Source organism: Vidua macroura, chromosome 14, assembly GCF_024509145.1.
Source record: "Vidua macroura isolate BioBank_ID:100142 chromosome 14, ASM2450914v1, whole genome shotgun sequence".
In the NCBI taxonomy this organism is placed as follows: Eukaryota; Metazoa; Chordata; class Aves; order Passeriformes; family Viduidae; genus Vidua; species Vidua macroura.
In genome coordinates, this window is record NC_071584.1 from 15,213,602 (window position 1) to 15,227,818 (window position 14,217).

A 14,217-nucleotide genomic window follows, 5' to 3' on the forward strand; every position below is an offset into this window, starting at 1 on the left:
CAGCCATCATGGGCTTAACCAGCTCTGAAACTAATAAATCCTGGGCTTGACTACCTTCAGCAAGAGGTGGAACATTTCCCTTTCCAAGAAAGAATGGGTGTTATTCATTCTCCAGAGGGACACATGAAGAAGTGGACACCCTCCCAGCCTCCCTGTGACTTCTGGAGGCACAGTGGGATGAGGGATGCTCTAATCCCACACATTTCCAAATGCCAGCACTCCCATGCTGAGGGTGATGACCCTCATCATGCTCTCTGCATCCCTGTCTCCCTCACAGGCCACTGGTCCACAGCTGGTTCAGGCACTGGTTCACAGCTGTCACAGCTTATCTGCAATGGCCACAATGAGGTGACAGCCAAGGAGCAGCTTCTTGGCTGACCTCTGACCTCTGTTAGTCCCAACTGAGACTCAATTCCAACAGCTACAGCAGAGAAATGTCTTCCATGGACTGTTTTCAACATCCCAGGACAAATTTCACAACCTAAAGGGAACAACTACTTATCTGGATGGCAACAGCACATCCCATTCCCTCACAGGTTTTAAAATAAATATATCAGTACTAGGGGAAAACAATTCTTGTGGCTGCTTTCAAGTGAGTGACATCCTCTGGCTCTCCAGACCCCCCCGAGACCACAAGACCCTGTCTGAGGGAAGGGCACTGCAGGAGCAAAGGAGGGAAGGGAACATCCAGCACCACATCCCCTGCACAGGTAAGCACTTGGAGAAGGGAGCCACTGCTCTCTCTACAGGTGAAGCAGCTGGACACCACAGAGCTGGGCTGGCAGAGCTCTGCCAAGTGATTTTGATGGACCCTGGCTGGGGAGAGCAGGGCCAGGGACCATCATGTGGGACTTACTAGCAGCCAGGACCAGCTCTTTGTGGAGCTTGTACGTCATGACGGGTTCAGACAGGTTCCTGCAACAACCAGAAAGAAAACTCAGCTCTGTAGGGCAATTGTGACCCACTTGTGACACAGTGGACCAATGGGCAAACTGGCTCATCCCTCAGTGCCACCAAGTCCCAGTGGCATTTCCCTCTGCAGTCAATATCAGTGAAAGAGCCCTGCCCATGGGACTGAGAGATTCTGCAACACCCATATTTATAATTCTTCTTCCCAAAGCCTTTGTCACTTTGCCCTTTTCAACAGCCAGATGTGAATATCTGGCAGCTCATTTCACCTTTCATCTGGATCAGCCCCAGTCCCCTCTGCCTCCTTGGGGCAGGTGTGACCTGCAGTGCTACCTGAGATAGAACTTCAGTGAGCTGGTAATGGTCTTGATGTCCCAGTCCCCACTCTGGAGATCCACATCCCCAGGGCATTTTGGATCTGGAAGAAGAATGAAAAGGTTTTAAAATAAAGTTCATTCAGAGGTTGCTCATAAACAGTCTGCTTGGGGTGGGGGATTCACCTCGAGACACACAAAGCCATAGCAGCACACAACGAGAGCTCCTAATTCCCATGGCTGGGAAAAGCAGAAAAACAGCACCAGTGTCAGGGTTTTGGAGAGGCTGGGGAGTGGTGCTAATGAGGGACAAAGAGGGAAGCACAAGGTAAAATTTAAGCAGTGCTGACGAGTCACTGAGAGCATATTCTCTATAGTTTAGTTTTTCACATGGCTGGCAGAAACAACGGATTTCAACAGGTCCAAGACAAGCTTTCTGACATCCAAAGTAATCTGGATGTCAGCTCAAATCTCTCATTTGCAGCTACTACCCTGAAGGCTGTTCTGGAAGCATTCCCTCTTGCTTCACAGAGAGGAGGGAGCTCAGGGGAGGCCCAGCAGCATGGAAGTACAATTTGCTCCTTCCTACCCCCCCGATAAACCACATCGTGTCTGTGGCGCCACAAAATGAAGGATGTAGTTGTAGGAGAGGGGGAAGCTGGACTACAGAAATAAACAGCAGGATTTATTTTTGAAAATAAATAGGACTAGAGACTAAAAAAAAAATTAAGTGATCTCCTATGAATCTCCTTTAAATTAAATTATCTGTTGTGGTTAAAGATTAAATCCTGCTGCAGCAGTTATTTCTGTGGTGTTGGACTTTCCATTATGCTTTCATATGCAATGGGGTGGCAAGTGGTTACCCAGACCCATGCAGATAAACAAAACAAAAAGCCACTCACTGGTGGGATTCAGAGGAGAAAACCACAGAGCTGCTCACAGGGAGGGTGAGAATCAAGCAGCAATAGAACCTGAGGTTTAGCAATGAGTCATAGGCCAGCAGAGCTGGGCAGATGCCCAAAGTCATGGCTCTGTGAGAACTGGGCATAGCCAGACATCAGTACAAACCAGGGCTTTAATAAACAACATCCAGAGTAGGAGCAATAGGAAACAGCCAAAGCCTTTGAAAGCTGCATTAATCTCAGATGTCTGAGCTGGCATGAGCCCGAGGCACGCAGGCGGAGAGGTGAACGCAATCTCTGCCCTGTGCTCCGGCCCCAGGCAGGGCTGGGGAGAAAGGCTTGGACTTGGTAGGTGGGGATCAACCCCAGAGTTCCCCGAGAGGCTCACAGGTGAGCATGAGGTGAGGCTACGATGGCCTCAGCCAGGGCCCAGCCCAGAAGGGCCTGTCCTGGCACAAAGCACTGCTGAACCCCTCAACCTGCCAAGACTGTAAACACTTCCTCAGTGGCCAAGCTTGTATGACAGACAGATCCAGCCACAGGAAGGCTCACAGCAGGAATGCATCCACTGCATTCTTAACATGTACATTGGCTTCTTGTGGTACACACTGCACACAGCGAGGTGTCCCCATCCTTCCAGAGAAAAACCTTATACTAGGGTGGAGAGCTCCCTGCAAAGGCCACCTTCCCAGTCCAGCTCACCGTGTTATCCCAGGAAAGAAGGGCAAGATGAGCCTCAGAGGGGTCACAGGGACCACAACCCATGCTGGACATTTCTCACTGTGGAACCCAATCCTCTCTGTCCCTCACAAACAATTCAAGAACAGAATTGCACAGAATAATCAATTCTTACCAAAAAAGGCATTCAGTAACTTCTGCACCTGGATATTGCTGCCAACAGTCCGGTACACGCCCTCCGTAGTGATTCCTAAGAGAACAAAGCCAAGAGCGTTAGCCGAGGTTTCCCGCTGGTGGTCCACAAGCCCCATCTAGTGGAAATGTTCTCCTGCTGCTGGGCTCCGTCCCACGCCCCGGGCTCTGTCCCATATCTGGGTCTTGTTCCACTACCCGGGTTCTGTCCCATGTCCCAAACCCTGTCCCACTCTCCAGGCTCTGCAGGTAGGGGCTCCACTCACCCCAGCAGCTGAGGCCACCAGCACCACTGTGGTCACCATGTCATGGCCAGGTGAGCATGGCCAGGGTGTGGGACACACCAACCCTCACACCCCATTTCTGTGGGGTGCTGCTTTATCACACATTTGCTCAAACCCCCACAGAAGACAAACACATTGAAGTAGAATCTGAAAACACTGGCTGGTGCTGGGACAGGCAGAATCACTGTCTCTCCAAGCTCTGCCAGCAAGGTCTTTGTGCCCCTGCTGCTCCCCACTCCAGTGGGCTTTGGCTGCCACAGCCCCAGCAGCCCCAACCCCACACCTGGAGATGAATCCAGACCCCTGTCCCACACTGGTGATGTTCACTGGTGCAGGCTGGATGATATGTGACAGCCCAGAGGATGAGCTGCCACCCTTCCACCTGCTTTTGCTGCTTCACAGACTGGGGCTGAAGCAGCCTGTAGCCACCCCTGCTGCCAGAGCTGTTCTCCTGCCCAACACTGGGTGTGCTCAGGGCCAAAACTGAGAAAACCCCGAGTGAAAACAGCATAAAGGTGGAAGTTCAACCCCAACCGCCTTGGCACAACATTCCAAACCACATGGGATTTCTGCTCCTGAAGAGCATGCATTTAACTGAAGGACACACATTCCTCAGCTAAAAGCTGAAGTCCTGTGTCAGTGGCTAACCCTGCAGCTTAGCAGAGTGTAACTCGAGGCCATGGGCAGCACGGCCAGGCCGGCTGAGCTCCTCACCTTTGGTCTCCACTGCATTGATGCACTTCCGAACAAACTTGAAGCCCACCTCGTTCAGCTCCACTGTTTTGGACAAGGAAGCTGTGTTAGCTGCCTGAGCACTCCTGGAGACCCCTGGGACCCCCCAGCCCCACCTCCAACCCCAGCCCCAGCCTTTCTTGGCACCCAGAGCCACAGTGCCCCAGCACAGTGTTCACACCTGCACCCACATCCCCCACCCCCTCAGGAAACACTGCTGTTCTGGACATCCTGACAAGGAGTTATTAGTTCCACATGTTCTCCCATTTTCCCTTAAATTTATTTTGAGTTGCAGCACTGCTCCCTACCCCCTCTCTGTCTTTAATAATAAGGTATTTAATAATAATAATAGTGTAAATGATTTGGATTGTGTCTGATAAAGACTTAAATAATAATTTCCAGAGCAAAATCTGCAGTTGAAGCTATTCCTCATCATGGGACTATGTAATTTCTGCTTATCTACATCACTAGGATTAAAAAGCAAAACCAATCCAGCTTGATGTGATGAGGAAAGCTGAGCACAGGGCTTGCTCCACTGAGCTGGGCAATCCTATGGGATCCCTGCATTTTCAGCAGGTTGTTTATACTGATCCTGTCTGCTCTCAGCAATAACATCAAGCTCAGACTTCTCTTAGCCCTGTCCCAGGAATAAGCACAGACCCACCTGGTGCTTGATACTGAGGGCTATAATACCACTGGAATTCTTACCAGCTTTAATCTATGACAAATAGAGAATGTTTATTCAACGAAACTCTAATTCACATTCCTCCCAGCATGTGATGTGAACACAGCTACACAGCAGGTTTGTGCTCATGCTTCTGGGAATGCTCCCCCCATGCTCATTAGAACCAGCTAGTTACAGTGCTGATAAAGTGAGCTCTGAGACAGAATGCAGGTTCCACTCAGCTAACAGAGCCCCAGAGGGGTTCCAGGGCTCTGCAGTGTGTCTGTGTCCCAGGGCTCTGCAGGGTACACTCCACTGCTGAGCCAGGGGACACGGGACATGGTGGTGGGTGAGAGATCCAGGGAACTCAATGCCACCTTTATTGCCCTCTTACAACCTTTGTTAAGGGACACGTCCTCAGAATCTCAGAATCTCTCACTGGGGTTTGGAGGTGCAAACTGAACCTCACATCCCACTACTCCTGGCTAAATAAAAACTGCTCACTGCAGTTCTGTGCAACTCATTCTTATCTGGGCTCGGTGCCAGACACTGTGGTGTAAGAACAGAAGTGACACTGCTGTCACGGAGCAGGGACAGTGCTAGTCAGCAGGAATTGAGGATGAGTGTATCTGCAAGGAAAATCCTGCCTGGCCTCGAGGCTGTGAGAGCCCAAAGAGCAGCAACAGAAGTGACTCACTTTCTTCCTGCTTCGTGATGGGACTGTGATAAATCTGAAAAAAGGGCAGGAATGGGGGAGGGAGAAGCAAAAATATCATCAGCATGATTTGGTATTTATTTCTAAAAGAAAATGCAGCATCCCATAAATCACCCCCAGATTATCCAGAGGCAAACACAGCCAAAAAGACAGTGTCCCATAGAACTCTCATTTTATAATTAGGCAAGAACCCATTATCTGCACAATCAAGGAGTTTCTGCTGCCTCCCTGTATTTCAGTGGGGCACCTATTGCTAGGGGAATTCTCTGTTCTGTAGGCAAACCACAGGGCTCTGAGCTCTGCTCACACTGAAGGAAGGGAACACCAGTAGGCACAGAAAGGTGGGAGAACACAGGTGCAGGGTGGGCAGTGACACCTTTCAAAAGGTGGCTAAGAGCACAGACAGACAAAACATCATCTCCAGCAGGCAGTGAGGAGCAGGAGCGAGCCAGCCCCAGAAAGGCTGGGGTCTGGCACAGCAGGAAACATCCTGAGATTTAGGGGGGAAACCCAAAATCCCCAGTGGGAGCTGAGGGAACGGCAGGGAGCCCGTGGTGATCGTGCAGCACTGATCCCGAGCAGCACCCGCCGGCAGAGGACACTGCTGGGCAGCACATTCCAGCTGGGAACAGCTCCAGGAACACTCACCGGCTCCTTCCCGTCCATGGCCTCCATCCACAGCCTTCGGTTGGCTTCTGAGAGTGCCTGCAGCGTGATGGTCCCAGACCTGTGCGGAATTCCCCCAGGGAGAGGCAGGGAAAGGAAGAAAAGTTGTTTTTAATAGACAGCAAAGAGGGATTTGCTGCAGGCCCATGGGGTTTGGGGCCACCAGACACGAAGCCTCTCACCTTTCATTAGTTTCAATGTCAAAACAAAACCTTTTGTCTATGGAGTCAGTCTTTCTCCTTACACAGGATTTCAGGGTCAGGTCCAAGGTGCCCTAGGAGAGAACATGAAAGCCAAGGTGAGAGGAGAGAAACATGGGAGATTTTGGGCCCCTCAGCTGCAGCCCAGCCCAGCACTGCCCACGGTGCCTGCCCTGACATTCCGATGGCATCGGTACCAGGAGCACAGGTGCTCCTCCCACCACCATCACAGGCAGACATCAGAGGCTCTGAGTTCCAGGCTTGCTCTCAGCCAGAGAATGTTCTGGACTCAACAGCAGTACCCCACACAGCAGCACTCTGCCCCTACAGTGCTGGAACACTGCTCCAACCAACCCTGAGAGGCACTCCCTGTCTCTGAGGCCAGGATCACGCTCACCCGTGCTCAGACATAGCTGGGCTCTAATTTTTACCAGGGCTGGTCACCAGTACCAATTACCCACACCACCAATGAACCAAATGGCTTTACACAAACAGTGTGTGGCAAAGGGATGTACATTTCCTCACCCCAGACAGAGCAGACATGCTCTGGAGAGGTTCAGCTCTGGCCCTGGGTGTTTGTGCCCCTGTGCTCCGCAGCAGAGTTAATTCATAATTTGATTGTGGGTTTGTGGCCAGCTGTGACCTGATGGTGCAGGATACCAGACTGCCAGTGTTTGGGAAAGGCATTAAGTTTTCTGAGCCCCTACCTGCAGTGATGGGCCTTACTAGACATGCTTATGGCATAGATGACAACAAATCTCTCCATACAATAGTTTGGATATTTCTTTGCCCAGCTCTCTGCCAAGGGGTTGCAAAACATCTATTTTATTTTCCTGCTGCAGTGTGCAGAGCCCTGCCAAAAGCAGACCATGAGCTCACACACTGGAGCACACATGCCTGGCTGGGAAGGCCCTGGGGACCCGCTCCATGGCAGAGGAGGGCGGGGGCCTCAGCTGGAGGCACTGGCTGTGCTCCATCCTCCCACCCCTCCCCTGTCACACGGAGAGACTGAGGGAACTCCCAGACTTTGGTAAACCAAAGCACTTTGGTGAAAGAAGTGGTTACCCAAATTGCTGCCTTAGTGCAGTTTGGAGCTGCACTGTTGCCCTCTCCTCTCCCCACACTGTCCCAGTCCCACAGAACCAGTGCTGAGAGCAGAAATCAAACCACAAACCAGTGCTGTGAGCACGCAGTGCTGTGAGGAAATGCTGCATTTGGAAGCAGTAATTCCTGTAACAACTTGAGTCATTCAGTCACTTCAGTGGCTGCCACAGTTCTTGTGGCTTCCAGCCCCTGTGCACGGGGAAGGATCAACATCAGCTGGCCCAGAGAAGCACAAGTTTCACCCCAGACTGAACTCATGGGCCAGCACTGTCTGGTATCTCTCATGTCACACCACCCACGTTTGCTGCCAAACCTTGCAGGACCTGGGCTCCCAGGGACACAGTGGAGTGAGACCTCTCCTCACAAGGGTGCCTCTTCCAGGTGACACCAAACTGCCCTGTGGGGCAGGGAGGGGACAGAGCCCACCCCTCTGCTCTGTGGCACCTGCAGGGTCAGCTGTCACGGGAAGGGAGGCCATACATGGGTGGAAGGTGGGCCCAGTGGTTGGGCCAATGTTTGCAGACATCCAACTCACCTGCTTAGCTCCAGGCTTCTGGTCTATGGGTGTCATCCGCAAGGTTTTTGCCTCTTTTTCATACTGGCAGTAATACTTCACCCAGGAGATGCCCAGCGCCCCTGCAGAACACAGGAGAGGCTGGAATCAGGGACAGGGCTGTAGCTGGATGCAGCCAGCAAGGCATGGCCAGTGCTGCCCAAATGTCCTCCCTTCCCTGGGGATGGACACTGACAGCCCTGGGGGATGTCAACCTTGTAGGTGTCTCCATGGGCAAGAGTCAGGAGGAGAAGAGTCAGGAGGAGGAAGAGAGAAAGGGGAGGAGATGAAGAGAGAGCCAGAAGGAGAGGAGAAACAGGAGGAGGGGATGAGGAGAGAGGGAGAGGAGAGGAGCACAGGGCAGCAGCTGCCTCCAGCACCCTCCCAACTCACAGCTGGTGAAAGGGCGTTTGTGGGACTCTGACCACAAGCCAGGCTGGTTTGGCCAAGCCCAGCCAAGACCTGCACTGGCAGGATCCTACATGTCCTGAATGTCTGTTTCACAAACCCCACTACTTTCTCCTGTGGGTGAAAACTCAATAATTTGAGATATTCAGCAGCTTTAAAATACTCTGAAGTTCCTATTTCTGGATTCATTGTAACTTTTCTCTGTTTTCTTAACTGAACCCCTTTATAGGCAATAGTTCAACTGGTATCATTTCTGTAATTTGTTTTTAAGTTGCAGTTTTCAGGAAGAACAACTTTTCATACTTGATTTACAGGGAAGCATAAACAGAGGCAGAAAATAGCCACTGGCCTGCAGGAACATGCCACATTTAGGGTCTAAAATTACTGAGTGTGCTTTCTTTTAAAAGCAATATAAACAGACTCAGAGGTCACAGTTTTGCAAAGACTTACGTCCTCTGAGCATTCCTGCAGCACAGCCATGGAGAGCTGCAGCCAGGGTTTGGAAAAGGCTGCATTTGGTCTGATTTGATTCTGCTCAGAATTACAAATTTTGCTCTCAGCAGCTTAACTCAGCACTGGTTCCACCTTGGCTGTGCTCAGCTGCTCGCAGAGGCTGCCAGAGGGAAGCTGGGCAGGACACCAGATTCATCCTGGTAAAATACAGCCAAGGCAGAGCCTGCCAGAGCTCCAGGCTCTGCAGTCGTAAATCCCATCTCATCGGAGCGCAGGGCAATTAGCCCTGTGCTGTCACAGATATGTCACTTGGGCAGAGCTCTGTGCCACTGCTGACAGTGCTGCCAGCTGAGGCTGCTGGTGCTTCCCCAGGCACTGCAGGCCATGCCACCCCGGGCACCTCAGGCACTGGCAGAAGGTGACACCCAGTGCAGCAGGGCTGGCCTGGGCACAGCAGCTGAGTACAGCCCACAGCTGGGCTATGTCAGGGCAGGCCTGTTCCCTATTGCATCCAGCTGCATCCCAAAGCCATTACATTTCTCCTGAGTGTACAGGTAGCCCTCGATGGTTGGCTGCCCAGGCAGCTTGCAGGTTAGGGGTGCTTCCTTCATCCTCTTCTTCAGATCTTCCAGCTCCTCCCGCGTGCTGGAAAAGTGATTCCTCGTCTGGTAACAGAAAACAAACAGAAGCACATTTGAACATGAGCAAGAAGTGAGCTGCAGGTTATTTATTCCTAGATAAATCTGAGGTGCTGTAGCAGAAAGGAATCGGCTCCCAAGGTACAAAACATGGAAACCACTCTACAAATCCACATGGAAACTGGCTATAAGAGCCACTGAGCTCTAAGGGATGACTGAAGACACACATCATGTGCAGAGATGGTGCTGGAGTGCCACAGCTGGGAGGCCACTTGTTCCCTTAATTAAGGAACTTCAGCACATTTCAAGGCTGGCTGGAGCAGAGGCAGCACCTGAGCTCCCGTTCACACCATTGCTTGGGTAACAGGTGTATTCTCCTCCCAAAGGTGTTGATTCCCAAAGGATCATGCTACAGTGCTTAGCATGAAAGAGTCACATCAACAGGGGGTACAAAATCCAGGCATTTTGATGGAATAATACTTGGACCAATTAATGAGCCAGCAGCAAAACCATCTTGGCTCGGATTTATGGCTGTTGTTTCACAGAAATGAAGGCCAGTCAGGAAAGACTGAGGATAAAGAAAACAGGACTCAGATATTCTACCCCATGAGCACACTTGGCCAACAGAGGAGCTTACTAAAGCATGTAGCAAGCCTGCAGGAAGCCATCAAGATCAAGGTTAGAGGCCTTAGAGTACACTTTCAATCTCGTGAAACTGAAAGAAAATCTCAGGCTTGTTTATGCACCAGGTTAAATTATGCAACTGCAGTAGCCCCTTCCAGAGAAAACAATTTCATAGACCTGTAAACTGTCCCATGCGAGAGAGGGGAAAACCCATGCGAACTGAGAAGGAAATAACTGTATCTGCAACAATGCAAACATGGCCAGACTGCTTGGGTGGAAAGACCTTGCCATCAGAGGTGTGTAAATACAAATGAGAACAGAAATCACACAGAAAAGTCCTTCAGCTGGGCAGGGACTCACGTTCTGCAGGCTGAGCTGGAGCTGCTGCTTGTATGGGAGGAAATCCTGTGTCAGCTCCACTGTCAGGTTATTGTAAGTGAAGAGGCTGTGGAGAAATGCCAGCACCTGCAATGGAGGGAAGGGACACACTGAACTTCTGTGTTTAGAATGGAAGGAAAGATGGACAGAGTGTGGGGTTTCAGAAATTACATATGCAATTATTTTTTCCTCACAACTTTGGAATGCCAGCCTTGCTATGGCTTATCCACAACAGTGTCCCTAAAGCCCAAGCTACCACCCACACATCTGTCTGAGTAGAACACCCAGAATGAAAGGCCCTGCAGGGAGACCCAGAGCAGATCTGCAGAGACCATCCACAAGATCCACAGGATCCCACACTCCACTGCAGCTGGCACTGGGGCAGAGCCACCACCCAGGGCAGGGTCTCTGCACTCAGCCAAAGTCTGGGACCCTGCAGGCCAGGCTGGGACAGGTGAGCAGGGCAGGTAACACCTCTGTCCCTCTGCAGACAGACAGCACTCACCAAACCCAGGGGGCCAAGATAAGCCATAACAAGACCTGTAGCTCTGTACAGTGTCCAACCTGTTCCTCAGAATCCACAGACATCCAGAAGAAACAGGGCTGGGGCTTCACAGTGCTCCTGCCCCACAGGACCTAATCCAACCTGGCAACTCATCCCTTCCTGCCATTGCCAGCACATCTGAGCATCAACCAATGAGACTGAGAGAAAAGGAAGCTCCTACCGGCTCCACAATACTGAATTTCTTGCTTTCTTGTACTTCCTGGATCTGGTACACATACTCTAGGGAGGACTCAAAGAAATTGTGTCTCTCTTTGTCCACCTGAAGGTCAGCCTAGAAGAAAGAGGGAAAAGTGGAAAAAGAAAATACATCACATGTAGTTTGAAAATATTTGACTCACTTTTGTCTGTCAGCCCACACATAGTTCTGTCCTCACTGAAAACCTGCCTGGTGTCCAGCCCATCTGTGAGCTGGAACATTGGATATTCTTTTAAGTCCCCCCATTTCTGGCTCCCTTTCATTCAAGGATCCAAAACCTCTTCTCACTCTGCAAGGAACAGGCTTTCCCAAAGCTCATTTATTACTTTAGCACAAACCTCTTCTCCTGACAAGGCCACCCTCAGCACCCTCTTGCCTGGCTCCATCTGTGTCCCAGAACCAGCAATTCTGGAGCTGCAGCAGTGGCAGGAGCACACAATGCTCCCAGAGCTCACACACAGTCTGCCTTGCAGAGATGCTCGCAGGCTGATCTGACAACTGGTCTGACAGATCTGAGCAGATCCAGCTGCTCTGGTGTGGGCTGGAACATCTGGGTTTGCTGCAACATGCCTGCAGCAGCACCAGCTGGAAGGAACCCCCCTCCTCTGCCTGCCCCCACCCAAAAGCACCAGCAGCAAGGCAGGACACCAGGCCAGCCAAAGGAATAATAACTGGTTACTTTTCAGCCAGAGCACTTCCCCAGGTGAAAGGGTGGCCAGTCCCCAGCTGTGCCAGTGCCACTGGTCACTGCCCTTCACCATCAAGGTGACAACAAGCAATGACAATGTCTGAAGCCACTACCAGCATCCAACAGACACAGAACTATGAGCTTGATCTCCCTGGTCTCACAGAGAATCCAGGCTTTGGGTAGATTTAATTGATTATCAGTTTCAACTAGTTACTGGAAGGGATGATTCCTCTCCCTTTTTTTAAGACCTAGAGCAGCAGGTGCTGTTGCTTCTGGACCTAACTCTGAGAACAATTCCATACACACCTCCTGTAACTGAGATTCCTTCTTTTTGGAAGACAAATGCAAGTGACGATCCAGCATGGAGTAAAACTTCTCACCATCCTTCTCAAACTTTTTCTTTCTTTCCTGTAGATGCAAGAGGTTGAAGCAGAACCAATTATTGGCATTTTCCAGACAAGAAAACGCATAAACACCAAGATTCTTTGTGCAATTCTGTATTCCCATGGATAAATTTTGCTTAACCCAGCCAGAGAACAGAAGGCCACTTCTCATTTGCTCTGCTTTCACAGCCCCTTGCCTACCAATTACACCTCAAGACCCAGTCTAGCAATACTCTGTGGCACAAGAAGTATTTGTTTCATGCCACCATCATGGCAAAAGCCCCACTGATGCGGTGCTGTTCCCTCTCTCAATCTCTTCAATATCCAGTAAACTGAAGATGTGCTCATACATCAAAAACCTGTTCACCATCTCCTGACATGCTGTTCACACAGCCCAGAAACAACTGGGCAAACACTGCAATGTCAGAGACACATCAAGGTTCATTAGATTTTGGCAACTTTCTGTTCTGAAGAGTTTATAATTTCTTTCTGAAGAGTACCAGAAAGAAAGCAGAAGCCTGGCAGGTCAACAGGCAGGCAGGAAATCCTCATCTGCCCATCAGCAGTGGTGCAAAGAGAGCACAAATGAACAAGAGCAGCAAAGAGAGACACTCAAGAAGGAACTCCCAAGAGCAGGCAGGGAGCAGCAGAAGTGAGCACCAGGCTGTTGGCTCCTGCCTTGCACTGACTGTGACATTGGCAATCACAAAACAACCAGAGTAGGGGCCAGGTTGACAAATAACCACTTCACATGGTATCTGACATATCAGGGATTCCTGGGAGGCAACTAAATTACTGAAATCAGGAAATTCCAGCCTGGCAGCAGCCTCAGTGCCAGGTCCAAGCAATTGAGAGCTGGTGTACACACAGAGCAGGTATGTGTTGGATGCTCAGGTCTTCTGTCTGGCTTTTGAAAGCTCAAGAAAGTGGAAAGCAGTTCCAGCGTCCTGGGGAATTACTGGCATCTTTCAACATCTATCTGAAAGCCCTGAAATCCTGTTCTCTTGCTCCCACTCAGAAATGCATGGATAAACAAGCATACACCAGTGCCACCACAAGCCAGAGCAGATGGACTCTGCCAGACTGCTGGGTATCAGGAACTTTCCTCATGAATTCAGTAGTGACCGCAGCTTCCCCTGGCTGAAGTTTTGCTTCCCCGTTCCAGTTGCACAGACTATTCCATCTGTCTGTCAGGATGCCCTGCAGCAGGATGCCTGGGGGCTCCCCAGACCCCTGGGCTCAGCACAGGTGGCTCCCAATAATAGTAACAAGCCTTCCTACCAGCTGCCTTCCAGGGAAGAGGATTCTCTCCCCACAAGAGTCCTGACATGGCTGTAGTGAAAGCACAATTACCATGAGGAAGTGGCACCAACCTGACTACCCCTGCTTATGTGTAAGTGTCTGGAGCAGGGCAGGCTTAGCCCAGCAAACCTTTTCATCTCAGCAATTGCATATCCTGCTGTGCAGACCCTGGAATTACAGGACACCCAAAGGGAAGTGCATCCTCTGGAAGCACCCCCTGCAATATCAGGTACTGTGACTCCGTGTTAGCAGCCTCACACATCAGAACAGAGAGATCTACATCAAATCCGGAGGAAGAGAGAGTCCTCCAAGGGTGAATCCTAATTTAAGCAGCGCAGCAACTGCGGGGCTGAGGCCAGGAAGGACGATCAAAACAAACCACCACCCTCGTGACTAAGGCCCTGATCAGCAAACCCAAACCCAGTGCAGCGAAAGCGTTTGTGGAGCAGCAGTTCCTGTGTCTGTAAGGTCAAATCCTGGGCTGTCTGTGCCATTAATGCCCTGTCTAACGCAGCCAGGAACTTGCCTAATTTCCATTTCCTTAATGAGGAGCCTCCAAGCCCCAAGGCCACAGAAGTGCAGGGAAGCAGAGCAGTGGGGCTGCAGGCACAGAGCTCCTGTGGCAACCTCCTCACATCTCAGAGGAGATGGCTGTGCCTGCAGCAGGTC

The 14,217-nt window shown here is 50.9% G+C and overlaps 1 protein-coding gene across 2 annotated transcripts in view; it reads right to left on the minus strand.

The window, feature by feature from the left end:
* OPHN1 (oligophrenin 1) overlaps positions 1-14,217 on the minus strand; it is a 51,501-nt gene that overhangs the window by 12,370 nt on the left and 24,914 nt on the right. For both annotated transcript variants that reach the window (XM_053990451.1, XM_053990450.1), the window contains exons 5-16: positions 12,170-12,271; positions 11,140-11,250; positions 10,397-10,501; positions 9,310-9,439; positions 7,896-7,996; positions 6,239-6,330; positions 6,039-6,117; positions 5,373-5,406; positions 3,994-4,056; positions 2,979-3,053; positions 1,243-1,327; positions 857-915 (exon numbers count right to left, since the gene is read on the minus strand). In XM_053990451.1, the coding sequence (XP_053846426.1) occupies positions 857-915; positions 1,243-1,327; positions 2,979-3,053; positions 3,994-4,056; positions 5,373-5,406; positions 6,039-6,117; positions 6,239-6,330; positions 7,896-7,996; positions 9,310-9,439; positions 10,397-10,501; positions 11,140-11,250; positions 12,170-12,271 (1,036 nt within the window). The remainder of the gene's footprint in view (positions 1-856; positions 916-1,242; positions 1,328-2,978; positions 3,054-3,993; positions 4,057-5,372; positions 5,407-6,038; positions 6,118-6,238; positions 6,331-7,895; positions 7,997-9,309; positions 9,440-10,396; positions 10,502-11,139; positions 11,251-12,169; positions 12,272-14,217) is intronic.